Raw genomic sequence first — 20,374 nt, forward strand, 5'->3', positions numbered from 1 at the left:
GGAGAAAGAAGTGTCGCGATTTCAGCGAACATCGTCGATGATTACACGCGTGACCAACTCCCGTTTCATCGAGCAGGGTTTCTAGAAGACTGCGTAGGGAAGGCATACGGCAGCATCGCCAGCTGCCGCACTCAACGAGGCCGGGTGTTTACACACGCAAACGCCTCTAATGTCACTCTAGTCGTAGTCGTAAAATAACGTGGCGTAGGAGCCATGAAAACTCCCTTGGAATAAAATACAAGTGCGCCTTTCTCTGAATGTACTGACGGTGTAAATGCGTCGTTTACTCCAATAGTACGAGCATCTTAAGTTACCTGGAAAAGGAATGAAGTGCGCATTTTCGTTTAACATGCACTCAGCTAGCTCTTCGAAATATGCGAAAGAAAGGAAATACACGCTTCGGAGGCGCACTTTCGTGTTTTCATTTCCCCGTGCCTACATCTGCGCCGCGACGGCACATTTACAGCTGTGACAAGAAAATTAAGCGCGCACGCCCCGCATTCGGATGGTGGAGGCAACCGTTCGCAGCACCTGAATGCCGCCTATTCCTTTAGCTTAATGACTCGGACTAAACTTACCGTGCGCGATGTAAGCACAGTTTTTGAGCCTCGAAATGATACAACATATTCAAGTTCCTCGCTTGCTTTTAAGGTGTTAATTACTAGACTGCGTCATGCCTTAAAACTGCTGTCGCCTTCCACATCGAAGGCGAATGAGTATAAATATAGCCCGACACACTAGCGAATGCGATATTCAACTCGTTTACAGTGTTCCCTGTAATATTATGCAATATTCCACGTTTAGAGTGGCCGCGCCACGGCATTTCGTCAACAGGAAGGCACAGCGTTTGAGGGAAAACCGGCACCTTACAGTGTGCGCATCATAGCTTCGGAAACGGATGATTTTTATTACCATGTAAAACAGGTGCAGAAGCACTAGGAAGTCTAAGATATTGCGCCTAAATTACGCCTCTTTCCGCTCAAAAATATTGAGAGGCGATTACGATAGTCGGTAATGCAAAATTTGAACGCATCTGTTCACACACCACCTGCCACCGTTTACAGGTGATGATTGAACTGAGTTTAATTGATGTTAAGTTATATGCCATTACTGAAGTGACATTAGATTAATTCACTAAGTAATTAACCGTTTAAACACCAACGCCGAACTATACTCGTCATGGAAGATTGTACCAATGTCGCCAATGAGGAGTCACACTCGTCGGCCCCGATGTTGTGTTGCTCCCACTGTTAAAGACGAGTTACGGTCGGCAATTGCGTTGGTTTCAGTTTTCAGCACAGCATGCAGGCCGGTAGTCGTCCATGAAACGAGTTTGGCCTTCGATGTGGCGGTGTTCAGGTATCCGCCGATATATGAGACTGATACTGCGCCATTTCCTTTTCCCTAAAACCAATTAATATTATTATTATTATTATTATTATTAATATTATTATTGTTGTTGTTGTTGTTGTTGTTGTTGTTGTTGTTGTTGTTGTTGTTGTTGTTGTTGTTGTTGTTGTTGTTGTTGTTGTTGTTGTTGTTGTTGTTGTTGTTGTTGTTGTTGTTGTTGTTGTTGTTGTTGTTGTTGTTGTTGTTGTTGTTGTTGTTGTTGTTGTTGTTGTTAGCGGGGGTATAATGCGGACAGCAGTCGTTTTCGCCAAAAGTCACCCAAGGAATTTGGCGATTTCGGTACGATCCGGGAATTAATTTAACCGTTAAAGGGTTCAATTCTCATGACTGGCGCTGTGGATTCTCAGGTAGAATACAGGGCAACATGACTAAACCAAAGCTATAACACATTTCACGGTAGAAGTAAAGGAATTATGTGTACTGCCAAACTATATTTCCCTAAGTGCTTAACCTTATGGAGCTTAAATTTTCTTTACAGAACTGCTAACATAACAATCTCGCACAATCTGCAAGTATTTTTTTTATGGCTCGACGTGAGCCTCCTGCTAGCTAGTTCGAGTCTGCACAGCAGCTTCTCGCAGTGGTTCCCTCTGCACCTTGATGAATACCCGAAGGAAATTTCGCAGACATTAAGAACAGTCAAGGGAAAAATTGAAAATTGGTTTTTGGGGAAAGGAAATGGCGCAGTATCTGTCTCCCATATCGGCGGACACCTGATCCGCGCCGTAAAGGAAGGGATAAAGGAAGGGCGGAGAGAAGAAAGGAAGAAAGAGGTGCCGTAGTGGAGGTCTCCGGAATAATTTCGACCACCTGGGGATCTTTAACGTGCACTGACATCGCACAGCACACGGGCGCCTTGGCGTTTTTCCTCCACAAAAACGCAGCCGCCGCGGTCGGGTTCGAACCCGGGAACTCCAGATCAGTAGTCGAGCGCCCTAACCACTGAGCCACCGCAGCGGGTGGTAGTCAAAGGACCCTGGTTGCGCTTTTTGGCGACAACGGTACTACAAGGAAAGAATGCGTTTTAAGTTGCATGCGATTTAAGTTGCACACAAAAACTTAGGCTTGTGCCTTCCGCAGAGCTTTTACGTCGCTGCCTACCATTCAGCATTCTACTTCATGTCAGGGGAAAGCGGCGCTGTGCTCGGCAGTAGCGCTTCGTGACCTGGAAGTTCGCGCAACCACCTTTTTAGGCTCAAAATACGAGCACTCTCCCTTCTCACAGCCTCCTCACCCGCGAACATGCAAGGCCCCCGCCTCGTGCCGCCGCCGCGGTGTCGACCCTTTGACAGAGTTTACGGTCCAGGCGTGCGTCAACTACAGGTGAGTGAGGCCTCCTTCGGTCCTTCTTTCTACCCCCAGGGCAGCTTTCCTCTTTTGACTTCCTCGCGGCTAGTTAACGTTTTCCTTAATTGAGGCGCTCGAAACTTAAGGAGGAACTCACGGAACGTAAAGGATTATGGGCGCTGTGAATTTCCGCTGGTATTTAGGCAAATCTTTCGCACATGCGAGAAACCCCGCTGATGATCTTAAGCCTATAGAGATTGCCTGCGCGTGAAAGAATTTACTGAGTTAAGCAATACAAACATTAAGAAGAACAGGTATCTATTCGGCTTCAGTGAATTAGTACATGCAGATAGGCTAATTTGTCACCCCGTAAAGTACTTAGAATTTTTCCTTCGATAATTTTTCTTCATTCTTTATCACCTAAGTTCACTTTCGCCGGTAGCACATCCCTTTTCAGTATTAATTCACCAATGGTGCATTCCAAGTCCCTTGTTAATGCCACAGTAAAAAACAAAAATCATGAGAGGAGAATAACTATACATCAATAAAAATGGGGCAGAGCGCATATGGCAGGTTCTCTCACATCATGAACGGCAGTTGCTGCTGTGCTGACATTAAAGGCACAGTCAGTTGCTGCTGACATGTATGTATTGTGACATGTGAGTATCGTGACTGTGACCTGGGGCTGCAAAATGAAAGGAAGTTGATAGTCAAGTAGAGGGCGAGCTGAGTTTTCTGTCTCGTTGGAACGGGGCTTGAGTCCAGCTTCTGTTCGCTAACATTTTTTGTACAGTGTAGCTCGTGCGAGGGTTTTTAATACGGTTTAGAAACGTACCGTGTTCATTGCAGCATGTGAACAATTTTATATTGAGAGCAGATCTTGAAGCAGGGATATAAGCATGATGATATGAGCGCCACATGCTCAGTACAAGGTGGCTGCATTTTCTGGAGCATTGAGCATGCTGCATTGTGTTGCACCGGTTACGTTTCGTGATGCAGAAGCGCTCGAGGTGCACCATATTCAATAGTCTCGGATTTAATTAATGTTTCATCACATTTGTTATGTGGGTGTAAGGTAAAAAGAGGGTACATTATGGGAATTTCAATATTTTTTTCTCGGAAAATTCATGATAAGTCACTGCCTGTTCACCTGCCCAGTGCTGTCGTAGTGCTAGATTAGGGAATTGTTGTAGCCTCAGCGGAAGCTCGGAGGTTGATCTGTCCGTGCAACTGTGTTGGTGCCGAGCACCATGAAACTCTTGTCTCTTGAGTGTCAAAAGAAAAGTATACAACTGCTGTATCTTAACGGCACTCACCCATGGGGCAGAAACGTGGAGGCTAATGAAAAGGGTTCACCTTAAGTTAAGGACAAGCTATGGAAAGAAAATTATAGGTGTAATGTTAAGAGACCGGAAGCGGGCGGAGTGGGTGAGGGAACAAACACGGGTTATTGACATCTTAGTAAAAATCAAGAGGAAGAAAGGGGCTTGGGTAGGGCACGTAATGCGAATGCAAGGTAACCGCTGGTCCCTAAGGGTAACGGAGTGGGTTTTAAGAGAATGCAAGTGCAGCAGGGGGAGGCAGAAGGTTACGTGGGCGGATGAGATTAAGACGTTTGGGGGATACGGTGCCCGCAGTTGTCAAAAGACCAGGTTAATTAGAGACACATGGAAGAGGAATTTGCCCTGTAATGGGCATAGTCAGGCTGATGGTGATGAAAGAAAAAATGAGCGCCACACAAACCAGCGAGCTCTCCCTCTCGCCGTCACACACATCACTGTTGGCTACTATCATGAAGGAAGACATCAAAAGCAGATGCTTTGCGTCCAACGAAGAGGTCATCATCACGGTCACACTGTCACAGACTAGAAAGACTGTCTATATATAGACTTCTCTGAATAAGGTTTATAGACTGTATATAGAGAAATTTGCAGTGCGAAGCCGATCGGAGGGAGTAAGAATAATTGGATAGAAATCCAAATGACTGTCAGCAGGCCCTTGGCGTCTTCACTCGGATTGGGTATGCACGTTATTGAGAACAGCATTAGTTTGAGAAGTTGCCGCAGGTTACGTATCAGGACTGTTATGTTGAAAAAAATATAATAATTAATTCCAGTGTTATTCTTCACAGGCTGGAAGAGCGCCATAATAATGTAGTCTGTCTTTTGGTGGTTTGGCCGGTTGACACTTTCCATACACAGGTTCCCGTCTAGCCTCCTAACAAGCTCTATGCTTTTTCCTTGTCAAACCTAAAAGTACAATTTAGGAATTAACCTAATTTTGCTAAGTTACAAGAAAGGATTACTTCACCGCAGTACAAAAGTAGAAATACTAGTATCGGTACAGTATATAAATGCATAACTTGTTGATACAGTTGTCACCGTGATAATAAATATTACTCCTCGGAAACGTTTATACTACTTCCCTTCTCTTTGTATATAACAAGTGCATTTCTCTCCTCAGGAAATACTCACACCTGCTTTTACTTATCCTTGTCGAAAACTGTCAACGCCCTGAGCGTTTTTGAACGCTAAATTATTCCGCATACCGGTTATGACTTCGAGCACTGCGTGTTGGAGACCCTCACGCTGGATAAAAATACGTAGCTTCTTTTCCCCGTCGTGCATAAAGCGACAACATATGTACACTACTTCGAACTTTTCTGGGCAACGTCTCGCCTTCGAAAACCCAGCCTAGATGTTGAAAGCTGCGCACTCCGAGTGCTGGACTTAATAATCGCTTGGTTTCAAAAGCTTTCGAGGCACACTAGTCGCTGAAAATAAAAGCTATTACCGTGTAACCTTGGCACACACATCCCAAGAGTTTCAAGCAATCAACAGTATTCCCGCCCGAGACTAACCGTGGTCTGCAGTATAAATACAATTACAAAATTTTTGAGTGAAGGTTTTGATAACAGTTTACACGGAATGGCAGGGAGAAAATTCACGTTTTAAAACACATTTAGGCCCTGCAAACTGCCGAAAGGTATTTGGGACACTCCCTTTGCCATAGGTTCACTGTTTCAATTTTTCTATCCAAAATCTGGGGCTTTTTACATGTCACGGGGCTATTTATATGCGTATAAATTTCGCTTTTATTTATCGACTTGTTTATTGACATGCAGCATCATCGGTAATGAACGTGGTGCTAAGATGGGTCCTGTGCCTTGCCGCTGTGGGACTGTGCTACCCACCGAAGCCAGCGCAGGCCTCAGCATCACAAAACCGGAGGGTGCCACACCTACGAAGGCCAGGGACGTCTTCGTGCCGGGCCGAGTACGTGCGAGTGACTAGGGGAGTCCAGCACACCGCCTGCAAGCCGCCCAATCCGCAATGCCGCATTCGGGATAGCGGAGTCACCAGGGCCGAAATGCAACTCATAATGCGCATGCACAACAGGTGCGTCTCCTCGCTTGAAAGGACAAGGTGGCACGCTGCACTTCTTCCTTAACTCTCTTTGTTGTTGCCGTCACTTGTGCTAAGTGTGTATCTTAAAAATTCGAAGGCGCTTAAGTGGAGGGTACTTATTTGAGAGTAATTAAACTACTAAACTATCCTCAGTTCCACACTGGATATTCTATTTATTGCGAAAAAAGCGTTCGGCACTGGTAGTTTCTCTAAACGGAATAAAATTAAGCATTCGCAAGCCTGAAGCTAGTTGACGTATTTCGTACAACACGTTCATTTGACCGCTTGAGGTAAGTCGGTGAACTCCTAAGGTACAGGGCATAAGTGAAGGCTTCATATAGAAAGTTGAGCAGACGTGTGGCTTAGTGCTTTTACTTGTGGCTATTAATCCTTTAGGAGCTCGTATCTGCTTTCCGCAAACAGCGAGCACATTACGAGCCGTTGGCGTGGCGTCTCTATCCTCTGTTATTCTACTTCGTTCGGTCTTGTTTTTGGCGCTGCTGTATCCGGACAAAGGAGCCGCAATTGCTAAAGTGTGGTTTGTTGATTCATGAACCTTCATTCCACACGTTCGCTCTATGCATGATATGTATAAATGTGTTGCTAAGAGGCTCTATGTATGAGTTGCAACTGGATTTTTAATTAAAAGAACACTAAAGGGCAATATCAAACTAAGCACGACGCTGAAATAGATGATGTACTACACTAAGGGTAGACAGCTGGGCTAGTTGGTTTGCATTACTATGGAACATGACCAGCGCATGAAACAAGGACGAAGGGTTGTAGGTTATTTTCCGCCAAGTGTATTTCTCGTTTAAGTAAATATATTTCTTATCAAAGCTTTTGTTTTTGTTACAAAATATGACGTACTTGGTATCAAGTGACGCTAACCTGTCTGTCCACCACTATCACTTGCCACGTTCCACGCCTGAAAGCAACGAAACAAATGTGTGAGCAGCTCTGACTGGCTTTTCTCGACGCAGGATGCGCAGTCTTGTGGCGATTGGTCGGCTACCAGGTTTTCCGCCTGCGGCTAATATGAGGAAGTTGGTGAGATCGCTTCGTCATCAAAGTTCCTTATGTCCCAATCCCCCCACCCCCACCCCCTCGCCTTACGCGTACAATATTGGAGTGCGATGATTTCTTTCTTTTGTACCTGTCTTTCGTGTCGAACTAAATGCGGATGTCTTATACTTAGTATCATGCGTGTATGTGGGCATCTTGATGCACTCCTCTCACTAACAAGCGGCTACACCGCAAAATAACAAGAGCCTCCACTACTTTCCGGCATGACGTTATATGAACGTGATTGGCGGTATAATTGTTTCGGGTAGTCTAATATAAGTTATCTACTGCAAGAATTATATCGCAGTAACTCTTCATTCATTGATCTAGCACCTACTTCTCCTGTTTCTGTGACCTTTTTGTTTTCTTTAACGCAGAAAAATAGTTTTTGGTGGAGGACATTTGTGAAGCGGCGTCCTTTAACGTCTTAGACAACCCGTAACATTATTGAGAACCCCTTTCAGAGGCGCTTTGACGTTATAGGAAACCTGCAAGTTTGCCGAAGGGAGCGAAAGCGCAGCCAAGTTTCCTCAGATTGCGTAACAATCGGCTTCGGTCTGTCCTTGGTGATTTGAAAAACTACTCAGAATCCCCCGTCTTCACTGTACTCGGCCGGAATAGCTTTTCAAAAAAGAAAAACAAAGAGTTATGCCTAGTCCTTTATTACCGCGCAGATGTACATTCCGAATGTCAGCCTCCATCTCTCTGGATTCCGTTCGCAGTACTGGCACCCTGAACTTGCCGCCGTGGCCCAGGCGCATGCAAACCAATGCATGTCCGAATCGGACCACAAACATGACCACGCCCAAGCCAGGACCACAGGTAGGCACTCAGCGTACTAAAAAAAATCTTTTGGGTTAGTTGGTCGTTTATACAGAGCTCTGCGCATGTCGCCCTTGTTGAAGCTTGTCCGCTATCCCTTTGTTTTTCGCCGTTAGATTTAAAAACACAGTGTAAGAACTATAAGAAATCTTACGACAACGCGCCAAAACCGATTACAATTTCGAAGTCTGGAACGTCATCATTTGAAACCTTAACATTATGTGCACCCATAGCTATAATTACAAAATTAGAGCGGCGCCGCCAGCCCTTCGCTATTTTTGGTCACACTCCACAGGTATAATCGAATATTCGAACGGGGATTCATTTGTATTCGATTCAATACATTCACTATTCGATTCGTACTCGACTTGATTTTAAAAAAGTGCTGCCCGCATGCCCCACAATAAAATGCGTCATGTGGTTACATTTTGACTCTGCCGTGTCTGACCGTCTGGTGTCCGCTTTCCCTCGTTTCTGCACATTTTTCTACGTCCGTCAGTCCCTCAGCTGAGGTGCTCCTGTAGAAAGGGCATCCTACCCTTGCTCGGCACGCGTGCTTGTGCTGCGCGTCTGTAAAGACGCCACTGCCTCGGTATCGCGGCATTGTCGTAGGAGTTAACAGTAAGAGGATGAGGAGGAAATGTCAAAGAGGGAAGGCGTGGAGATTGTGAAAACCCTCTCAAGAACAGAGAAGATCATATCACGCGAAAAGAATTTGGTGTGGAGCAACTGGCCCAGCGTACTCCCCGCTTGTAGATCACGTGACTGCTCCAGGCATCTGATTTGTTGAACGTTATGCCTTAGGTTTTTCAGCACTGGTGAAAGAATAAGATGTCAAGAGTAGGTGATAATAAGAGGGTAGTAAGGGGTAAGGGATGGCTGGATGACGCAGCACGTACAACTGCTGCTCTAGTTTAAAACATAAACGAGTAAGCGTGCTTTTACCTGTGGCGCTTCTTCTCAACAGCGTGCCCCATTGCTCACATCCTGTGCCTCTGTTTCTGTCTTGCACTTTCGAGCACTCTGCAGTGACGTTCGACTCCGTGGGCCAGAACGCTTTGTGGGAAGCCAACAACTATGACAAAAGCAAGCGAGTCTGGCATGTGCACATGCGCAACTGGTTCGCCGAGCACCGCAGCTGCCCGGTCAAAACCGTCGACAGTTTCCGAGCTAGGGGCGATGGCGCCCGCATTGGCCACTTCACTCAGGTGACCTGACGTACACTGATGATTATAGCTGTAGGCTGCTGGGTTTTCTTTCCAGAATAACTGCGTCGCTTCTTGGGAATAACTGCTCGGAGCTGCCAACATCAATGGGGTCTTGCGGAGTTGGGATCAACCAACAGCCTCTTTCACTCGGTTTTTACTGTGTTGATAACTATGTTGAGACCATTTTCCAACGTATTGCGCCGCTTAAACTTTTATCCGCTCTGAAGTGGAGCCATTCCTTTTTCGAGAAGTTGCGGTCTCTGAGGATGCATAACGAGGTATGCAGCACGCTTTACAAACAAACCTCTTTGGTCGTATACTTTACATGGAGGGTGTACGTCTCTTCCATGCGAATATGCCAGGAGGCTAAATTATTGGCAATAAAAGACATACCAGAGTCAAATTATCACTGCAGCCATTAACATAGAAGTTCTAGAACGAGTCTGACTGTAACGCTCCAAATCTTTGTTATGTATTTTTTTCTTCAAGCTCAAAGCCCCACGCCACGCGCTTTACACTTTTGAGACTCGAGATGCGACAAAGTTTGTATCGAATGATCTCAACCACCTACAGCGGCTTCTGCATTATTCGAGATTGTTGTAGTTGCTTTTGGCGTCTTATCTGGAGGGCTCTTTGTCAGCTTTAAATTAAGCACGGCCGAGAGCACTGGTAGTTCTGTTCTTCGAAGACCGCCGAGTTAATATTATTTGCAGGCGCAAGTAAAAAAAAATCATTTTGGAGGCGTTTCAATCTCTTCTTGGTGCTGCCGTCACCACAGCGTGACGGTATGTATCCTCACTTGGACGGTACCAGGGGCGCAGAGTGAGGGCCTTCACGCAGTGTCACAATTGCGTAACTAGAACGGGTACCCGCACGAGTAATTATTTTTTAACGGAGGCATGCTAGGGATGCCGATTTCGTTGGGTGCATTTGCTTCAAGTATACAGTCTTCGCCAAGAATAAAGAAGCCGAAGGGTTGGCCTCTAAGGCATGTAGTACAGTCGACCCCTAATATAGCGAACCAGGATATCGCTAAATATTGTTTGTACCTAACAGTCAGAACATCCCATTGAAAGTCCCATGCAAAATTAAAGCACTATTGCTCGCGTATATCGAACTCGCATGCAGCAGAACATTCGATATATCGAACTGTGCGCCGCGCCCTCGAAGTTCCGCTTCTAATAGCGCTCTGAACCCTTTTCACGCGCAAAGACGGATCGACTCTGCAGCCTTGTACAGCTGCTGGCAGTGGTGGCGGTGTGAAACCGGGCGACGAGGTGAACATGTGTATTTGAGCGTTACGTTCGGTCTCTTACATTCATTTTCCCATCAACATTACTGCCATGCGGTGAAGCCAACCTAATTAAGCCTTTGCGACGACCCTCGTCTGGCATACTTCGCTGGCAAAGTCGTTGCTGAAACCAACCGTACGTTAGTTTTAGTGTCATTAATGTATTAATAGTTTACCGGCAGCAGGATGCAACATCTTATGATAGGCAGTGGCTACTTCCAAACTATCGCGTTTTCTTTACACGCTCCTTGATCTTGAAAAAGCAGCGAGAATTCCGCATCCGCCAGGCCTTGGCTGTAAATTGGGTAAGGTAGAACAACCACCGTTACTTGAAAAAGAACCAGTCACAAAAGACAATGGACAAGAGAAGGAGTGTACGCGCCACAACGAAAAAAAAAACTAGTCGTTGTGGCGTGTACACTCCTTGCCTTGTCCATTGTCTTTTGTGACTGTTTTTTTTTTCAATTTACTATGAACCAACTGGCCCACATTTCAACCCTTCAACCACCGTTATTTATCTATGAAGGCATAGAGAGACAAGCGCGCCGGGGGTAGAAGAGCATCTCAGCTTTGGAACACATCGAAAAGTGAAGTGCTCCTCGGGAAAAAACAATACTCGAACTTGCTTTTGAGCGTGAAAACTTTCGTTGCATTTCATGGAGTAAAACTTGATCACCACTTCGCACAAGCGACGCACTTCAGAGAAAGAATCGCCGTTGAAGAAGTCGAAGCGCGTACAACTGTACAAAGCTGCATTTGCTTCAGCTTTTGAATGCAGTACAGTACCTTAGTTTGACATGGTTGATGCCTTTTTCTTAGCAAGCACAGGCCAACACTCTTTCTAAACTTTATGTGTGTGCCAGCGTATGCATGCGTCGCTCTGATTTTCTCTCGCGACCCCGCAGCTTGTTTGGGCCGACACGCAATACATTGGATGCGGCTACTCCTACTACACGCTCGATGGCGTCGAAGGAGACCGGAAGTACCAGAGCTTCTACGTGTGCAACTACGCACCGACGTACGTATCGCCCCTGTTGACAGCAATGTTCCATGTCTTGAACAAATCACAGCCCATTGCCACGTACCTTTTGCAAACACCGAAGTTCCAGTCCCGGGCCACTGCGGGCCCTATGGTCACGTGACGTGACGACACAGAAGCATATAGCGCCTGCAGGGATGGCACGTTACCACTGGTTCCGTTTTCGCGACCGGAGGCAACCTGCCTTCTTTGCTGCTTTACCTTTTCCCGTTGGTTTCTTCAGTCCCCTTTAGCAAGGCTCCGGTCCAAATCAGGCATAGGACAGCATCAGCTTCAGAGGCCGGATTGCAAAGCGACATTTAGCATACTCTGTGGCAATCGGCGCAGTCATGCATGTTTTCTACGCTGCTCAAGACTGGGAGTGGCTATACCTCCGTTTAATCCAGCGTGCTGGCTTACGGTTTCTTTCTTTTGCTATAATTAGTGTAGGTCGATTTAACTTCATTGCTCTAGTTTTGAGCTACTGATTTCGTTGCAAGGGTATTCGCGCACTCCTTTATTGGCCCGTTATTTTTTGGGCACGCCGTCTTTCGGTAATACATATCCAGCCCCCTTTCCAGATTCAGTTACATGCGCCGGCGCAGTGAGTACGTTGCAATACTAATCTCACGTACAGTATTGGTTTTAAGCCCTGTAGAAGTACTTTCTACCACGATGAAAAAAGTGTTGTTTACCCAGTGGTATATACCACCGCTGGAAGTCCAAACATTCAGCGCGGTAAAGATGAGAGTTTCTGCCTCAAGCAAGAGATATGTAACGGCGGCAATGCAACGCGATTCACACTGAATGGCTGACAAGAAAATACGTTAAAGTCTATATTTTTCCAAAGGCTCTACTTGCACTGATATAGTATTTAAGTTTCCAGGTGTACCGAAAATGCGCACAAGGCTAAAAGCGGATACATTGTTTTCATCGATGTTCACGCCGACATGGCAATGGGGGGAACAGCCTGTTCCTTGATCCTTTCTACAAAGGCGCAAATTTTTGTATTATGTCCTTCACTGCTAGCACAGTGACGTCACCAGACCAAGCATATACGACGCAATACTCCCAGGAGGAATTCGCCATATTTTTAGTTCAGAGAAGAGCGTCATAAACTCCGTGGCTTCAGGTTCCAAACGCACACCTGAAAGTAGAGTCATAGGGTACTAACCTCACAATGTGCCATACCAAGGGCAGCTTCGTCCAATGTGCACATAATTTTACGGCCGTTTCAAATCTTGCCTGTAAGACCTCAATCCGTGACTTAAGTTATTTTTGCAATCAGGCACTCATTCCACCAAGTCTTTCTACAACCTCGTTACCTCTTCATCAACATAGAGCTGCGCCTTACTTCGTTATAAATTTTATTAAACTTGTCAATCAATTCTCGTAATCTTGAACTTCGAGCGGCTTTAAAATTATGGACCTTGAAATAACAGTCGATGAGGCGAAGGAAAACATAGGGGAATTATTTTTTTTAACACTGCTTGTTTAATCGTGGTCAGCGCTTATTAACGGTTTCTTAAGCTTTAGCGCAGATGGCAGCTTTGTTTTAAACTCATTAACCGATTTAAGGAATTATTTTGTAAGTCATCACCATGCTCCGCTTTCTTTCTAATCTGCACGTAACGTTTTCATTACTGTACATTGGACTGTATATACTGTCAACAAGCGTCACAGTGGCAAATATGCATGGTGCTGATGTTACCGCTTAAGCACATAACATTACATTAGTTTATGATTCATTCATTTGTTATTACAGTTTTGAATCACTCAGTTACTTATATTTTTATATAATAGTAAAAGCAGAGAGGCATAAAGAGAATAAATAAAAGTCAGGCGGGGGTTCACCAGGCATAGTGACCAATTGGCTAAATGGCCATTTGGTTGTGGGACAATGGAAGTTGAGTGCGCGAAAACCCATATTGCACCCGAGCCATGACAGTAGCTGCCGTGAGCACCGCAAGACATTTAGAATCCAACAGAACAAACAAAGGGATTAACGTGTAAACTTTGTTTTTGTCACCCCATAATTTTTGTTTCCGCAGTCATCTCATCACCTTTCACTGTATCCGCCGCGGTGGCTCAGTGGTTATGGCGCTCGGCTGCTGACCCGAAAGACGCTGGTTCGATCCCGGCCGCGGCAGTTGAATTTCGATAAAAGCAAAATTCTGGAGGTCCGTGTACTGTGCGATGTCAGTGCACGTTAAAGAACCCAGGTGGTCGAAATTTCCGGAGCCCTTCACAACGGCTTCCCTCATAGCCTGAGTCGCTTTGGGACGTTAAACCCCCATAAAAAAAAACCTTTCACTGTGGATCAGTGCATAAGGATCTCACATGCTAACTCTAAGTTCAAAGAATGGCATCCCGGTCGCGGAGGCCACGTCTCAACGCAGGCAAAACTCAACAGGCGGCCATGTGTTGTGCGATGTCAGCACACGTTGAAGAAGCCTAGTTGGTAAAAATAATCATGAGACCTCATCTTCAACTTCCCTCACAGCTGAAGCACAGCTTCGGCTGTTACTTTTCGGTACAGCTCTCATGATTTCCTAGTCACGGTGTAATGATCTTAACACTCTGTGCTCCGTCTTTTGCATGTAGGGGAAATGTGTTCTCGATGCCCGTCTACCAGGCGGGACCGCCGTGCAGCTCATGCCCGGAAGGACTCGTCTGCGACAGGTTCAGCGGTCTCTGTGCGGTAGGTTTAGCTTTTCTACCAGACTAGTGACTTCATTTCTCTCTCAGCTATGAAGAATTCGACGACTTGTCCTAGATGTATATTTTATAGCCTTAAAGTTGCCGCAGTGGCTCAGTGATTATGTCACTCTTCTGCTGACCCGAAAGCCGCGGGCTCAATCTTGGTCGCGGTGGTCGAATGCCGGCGTTGGTGAAATGCTAGGGGCCCGTGTAGTGAGTGATATCTGCGCACGTTAAAGAACCTTAATTGGTCGCAATTATGCGGAGCCATCCACTACGACATACTCCAGCCTCACTCTCTTCGGTACGTCAAACCGTACAAAAGCGAATTGCCTTAAAAACAATATAATATAGGTACAGTACACCCTCCGAAGGCTCAATGCATCTGTCCCACAAATTACCTCCGATTACCGATCACATTCCATGTGTTCTTTTGACTAGAGCCTTCATGTTGTCAAAGATTTATTTGACAGCGGCCATATGTTTGATACACAGCAGTCGTAAACGGACACTGAGGACAATTTATCAAACGTTTGTTTTTAGCGAAAATGATACTGCGGCTCTTCATGGCTACTTTGATCATTTTTTTTTTGCAGCAAGAAACTCATATATAGCTCATATAGCTCGGAAACTAGACGTAAACATTTTTTGGTTCATCCATCTGTCACCAAAAACAGAAAGGACTCCATGACCAGTATTTCGAAGCGAATGGCTGAGTAGTCCAGATCCAAGAATCCGCGCCAAGGAAACTGTCCTGACAGCACCGCAGCTTGTTTTGCAAAAACAGCTGGTGACGGAGACCCCTTTATTTATTTTTTCTGACCTTTTCTTGATTTAAAAACATCCAATTGAAACGTAGGTAGCCCCTTTTCCATTATTATGCGGTATTCTACCAGTAAAAGCCAAAATAAATTTTACTGCAGTAGAACCACTAGGTATATTTTCTGATTTCGGGCATACGTATACGTAAAGCCTAGGTCAAAAGTCTTAAGACCCTAGTGCTCAGTTGCAGCGAAATGAATATTCTAGAACGCTCCGTGTAGCGGATCATTCAAAACACAAGTCAAACTAGAAGCTTCTCTACCGCAAGAAGAAACCTTCTGCTAGCATTTCAAGGTCACTTGGTCTTTAATAGTGCCGTAATGGCTCTGTTATGCGGCTGAAGAGAAAAGCATTTGGCCTTCAGACTTCGACCAAGACTGTACGTACCGTCTTAACCAAACCTAACCGAGCAGCTGCGATAGCAGCAGCAGCAGACTATCAGCAGTGCGGCGGCGCTGCTGTCGCCGCCGCTGGCCGTGTAGGTGTACACCTGGGTGAAGGCCTGCAAGGTAACTGTCTTCAGAGCAAAGGCTCCTAGGGGAAAGGTGGTTAGGTAGTATGCCTTTAGGTCACAGACCTTTAGGATAAAAGTTTTATTGCAAAAACCTTTAGGGTGAACGCCTTCCTGTAAATGCCTTTAGGTCAAATATCTCTAGTCCAAAGGTCTATATGGCGAAGGCCTTCTGGTCAAATGCCTTTTTATCAAAAGTGTTTATGGCTAAGGCCTTTAGTGTGAAGCTCTTAAGGTCAAAGGATGCTTTCTCATTCGCAGCACGTAAGACATTAAGTGCTCGCCGTAACAAGTGCACGATATTCCGCGCTTAGCCATGCTAAGCTGTCTAGTATTTTTTTAAGCCTCCATTTAAGGCACTAGCAACACTCACCAAGATTCAGACAGTTATCACTTTTTCGGGAAATTTTAGGAGTGATTTTTTCAAAAAGGAAATCTTCGTGGGTTTTCAGAGAATGTTAAATAAACCTAACGTTTCTCGTTTTTTTTTCGAAATTTCTGGCTTTGCCAAACTGCTGCAGAGAAAAGGGGCCAGAAATAAGAATTTTGGGCCTTAATTGAGATTATTTTTAACCACGGCATAAAGTATCGCTGTTTCGGGGGCCCAAACGGCGATCACGGACATCTCAAAAAGGATGCTATCTAGCTCAAAGTTGTGGGATTGCTTCAAAGCGGAATTAACGTACGAGTTAACTATCTGTCTTTATTTTCCTAAAAGAACAGCACATTTTTCAGCCTCGGTTCAGGTCATACGAATTGTAACACGACCTTGATTGACGACTTTCAGCCCGGCCACAATACGCAACGTTCTCTGCATGAAACAATTACATCCGAAAATTCCCCAAATTACCTGCAAGCGCAACCGTTGTCCAAAACATAAAGCCTGCCAGGCTTGTCTATGTGCCGTGTGCACGGCTCGTTATTAATCGTCGGCTTTTCAAATCTCTCGTCTGTGAGGCGAGCTTTCATTATCACTTGTCCACCGCTTAGGACTTTCATGACTCTTACGGAGCCCCACAACACGGCTTAAGAACAAGCACTATGAGATACATTTTTGACTACTGTTGTACATGTGTGCTAAATGTAAATCGGAGCGCGCGAGCGCTAAAATTGGCGATGGTTTAGGTTTGGTTAAACCTGGAGTGACGCGATAGTTACAGCTGGCCGAGTGAAACTTGGTCACGTGACCAACCACGTGATGAACCACGGCACCGTGCCGCCGGCAGCTGCTCCGCACCACGTGACCAACCACCTGACAGCGTGGCGCCGCGCTGAAGGCTCAAAATGATACCGTAATGTAGCTATCGCTGCAAAATGGCACCGCGTACCATCTGGCATCGAAGGCGTGCGCATGCTGGGGAGACACTGGGCACATTCGTCTAACCAGAGTTATAGTTTTTATTTTATTTTTATTTGATAATGTAAGGCCCATCAGGGACTGTAACAGGACGGGCTGTGAATGATACAACCGAGTGTAGTGCACATATTGATAAGTAATATAACTTGAACAATAACATATGCCAAAAATAGTTACAAAATCGGTTAGAGAATACAAGTTGAGGTATAAATAGTAAGCTGCAAACATGGTGACAAGTATACCAAAAAAAAGGAAATCGGCTACAGTTAGTGCTGTAATTTCAGTCTAGGTACGAACAAAACGGTAAAAAACAGGGCAGAATAGGAAAGAGTGGAAGATAAGAATAACTACTAGGAAACAAACAGGTGATCTATAACCAGGGCACTAAACGCATCTAATTATGAGCTGTTAGTAATATCTGTGTTTAGATTGTTCCATTCGCGTGTAGCTCGTGGAAAAATGAGTTTTTGTATATGTCAGTACGGAATGGAAACTCGTTTAATTTGTGTGTGAGGTTGTGGCGGGTCGATCTCGTCTTTGTGGTCGTTAAGTATTTTTAGCGGGCACATTTAGTTGTTTGTGTATTAGCTGATACATAATTTAAGCCTTGCAAACTTTGCTCAGTTCTCTAGGGTTAGGAGTTCTGCATGCTTCAGTAATTGTGCTGACGAGCCTTTAAGGTAGTGTTTATTATATACATATCTTAGTGCCTCTCTCTGCGCCCATTCAAGTTTTTTTAATCAGCTTGTTAGTAAAGGGAAACCAAACGTTGTTGGCGTACTATAGATTTGTTCTGACGATACTTTTATATGCTAGTAATTTTATTTCAGGGGTGCTAGTTTAAGGCGTCTGTTAATGAAGAAAACTTGTTTTAGTGCATTAGATGTGATGATGCTTGCGTGCGAATCCCATCTTAAATCAGAGGTTAGTGTCACACCGAGGTGCTTAAGCTCAAGTACAGATGCAAGATGAATATTATTAAGCGTGTACTGAAAAGCCGATGTGTGTTTTTTCCTACATATAGGTAAAAGAACAGATTTATTTAAATTGATGCCCATCTGCCGGTCCATACACCACTGGTACACTGCTGTTAAGGCGTTATTTAAAACTAGATGGTCATCATGAGAGTTAATTTCTATGTAAAGGACGCAGTCATCTGCGAAAAGTTTAATATTCTTTGAAACACAGGCTCGTAGGTCATTTATAAATATTAGGAACAGTACTGGTGCTAGCACACTTCCTTGGGGTACTCCTGATGTAACTTTAGTTGTCGTTGATTTCTCATTGTTAATTTCAGCAAATTGCATGCGATTAATAAGAGTATTTAATCCAGTTTAGAATAGTTCCTAGTAGTTAGTTTCTAAATAAGTTGAAGTTTCGCAATAAGTTTAGTATGCGAGACGCGATCAAATGCTTTCGAGAATTCTAAAAATATGAGGTCAATTTGTTTCTGGTTATCAATGCTAGTGGATATGTCATGTGTTATTTCAATTAGTTGAGTAATAATAGAAAGGCCCTTACAAAAGCCATGCTGACACGGGGTTAAAATGCCATTTATTTGAAGATAAGCGCTTATGTGTTTTAAAACAATATGCTCTAATAACTTGCATATTGTGCTCGTTAGTGATATAGGTCTAAAGTTCGAAGTGTGGGATTTATTTCCTGATTTGTGTGTCGATGTAATCTTGGCGGTTTTATAATCCCTAGGGAGGGTGCAAGTGGATAATGATTTGTTAAAAAGTAGTACTAGGAATTTAGCTATCCACTCTGCATATCTATGTAGGAATATGTTAGAGATGTTATCAGACCATGGTGCTTTCTTAGTGTCCAGATTTAGTAAAATGTTTAACACTCCTGGTTCAGTTACCGCCAGTGGTTCGATTGTCACGCCTGCGCTAGAGTTCATTCCTGGTAGCTCTCCGTTATCCGTTGTGAAGATGGAGCAGAAGTAGGTATTCAGAGTAGTTGCCGCATTTCTGTTATCCTCCGGCGATGCCTGTCTTTGACCTTGTTTTTTAGGGTTTATATACGCAAGAATTTTTGGGGAGAATTTTTTGGAAATTTAGGAAGTGTTTCTGTAGAATAATATGTTTTGGCACTCTTGACTTTTTATTTCAAATCATCAACAGCGGAACTAAGTTTTTGAACTGCTCGTTGTGATGGATGGTCTTTCTGGCTCTTTCTGAGTCGTCGAACTTTTCGTTTTGCGTGGTTTACGGTTCGAGTTATCCAGGGGTTATGTTTTCAATGGCACGTAGTTAGCGACACAGTATGACACAACTGTTTTAAATTTATGCTACAGGGATTCTATGTGTGTGTTTGTATCGTGGGCGAGTTGATGGAAGGATGAGAGTTTGAGTGCGAGTGTATCAATGATGCTTGTATCATCGGCTCTGCTGTAATCTGTATACATTATTGTTGATTGTGAAGAGGGTAGAGAACCATTATATCGGACAGCACAAAAGACCAGTTTGTGTCTGAACAGTTTGCGGTCTTACAGGCCACCTGACGTCACCTGATGAGAGGCCAAGGTGAAGGAGCACATGCTTTTTGTACACCTTGGGTGCTCTGTTTTTGTTTTGTGGAACACCTGAATGTAATTTTTTACTTGACGCAACATAAGATCTCTTATCATCGTCAATGTGAATTCAATGCTCCCCAAAAAAGGGCCTATATCAAATTGAATATATCTGAGATCCTTCCTTCTACACTACATGCTCTCACATTGCTTGAAAATTTTGCGCACCTCGTACTTATTGCGCATCACCATTGACGCGCCTATGAAGTTAACCGCACATAGGCATGCTTTCAAAGATTCAAAGATGCTTTCAAACGCTGAGCACATCCTGCTGCACTTCAGTGCATTTCTGGTTAGACATCTTTTTTTCCTTTTTTTCAGATCCCGTAGTGCTCCAGACTGTCAGCTGTACCACCATGAAAGCAACCAAGAGAAGTGAAAGGTCGTCTTCATTTTTACGAGGCGTGACAACTGCTCTTTTTTCGCGTTCGTTTCTTCTTTCTACACAGTCGTGTAGTGACGAAACAGTACGGATGCGCGACCGAAAAAAAAATGCTGCTAGCAGCGGCCTATTCCAGTCGTAGTCTTCCCCCGGAATAGGTACCTCAAGTAAAATATCTTGCGCTTTGAATGTCCTTCTGGCGTTGTTTTTGCTGTGTCAGCACATCTCCCATCAAATGGCTAGAATTCATATTTAGCCGCATCACAGCCACGCCCTCATCTTTTCCGAATGACACGTACACCTCTTTCAGTCAGGTGAGTTGTTGACTATTGTATTAAGTCCTCCAACTGCAATACTGCAATGCTTTGCCCTTAATATCTGAGTCTCTAATGGAATATATCGCTGCAGTGCTTCGGCGAACTCCAGCGGCGAAAGGTGAGTTGAAGAGAGACTCTGCAACAATGTACTGGAGGTAGGGGCCGTAGAAAGAACCGCAGCTGCGGCACATAGGCAAGG

The 20,374-nt window shown here is 44.6% G+C and overlaps 1 protein-coding gene across 1 annotated transcript; it reads left to right on the forward strand.

Annotated features, from left to right (window-relative positions):
- The first annotated feature begins 5,832 nt into the window (after nt 1-5,832).
- LOC144100405 (scoloptoxin SSD976-like) lies at nt 5,833-19,875 on the forward strand. The gene is made up of 7 exons (XM_077633364.1): nt 5,833-6,095; nt 7,088-7,154; nt 7,892-7,991; nt 9,021-9,199; nt 11,396-11,508; nt 14,113-14,209; nt 19,798-19,875. The coding sequence occupies exons 1-7, from the start codon at nt 5,833-5,835 to the stop codon at nt 19,804-19,806; spliced, it is 828 nt and encodes a 275-aa protein (XP_077489490.1). The 3' UTR covers nt 19,807-19,875.
- The last annotated feature ends 499 nt before the right edge of the window (nt 19,876-20,374 follow it).

This window comes from Amblyomma americanum, chromosome 8 (genome assembly GCF_052857255.1).
Source record: "Amblyomma americanum isolate KBUSLIRL-KWMA chromosome 8, ASM5285725v1, whole genome shotgun sequence".
Classification (NCBI taxonomy): domain Eukaryota; kingdom Metazoa; phylum Arthropoda; class Arachnida; order Ixodida; family Ixodidae; genus Amblyomma; species Amblyomma americanum.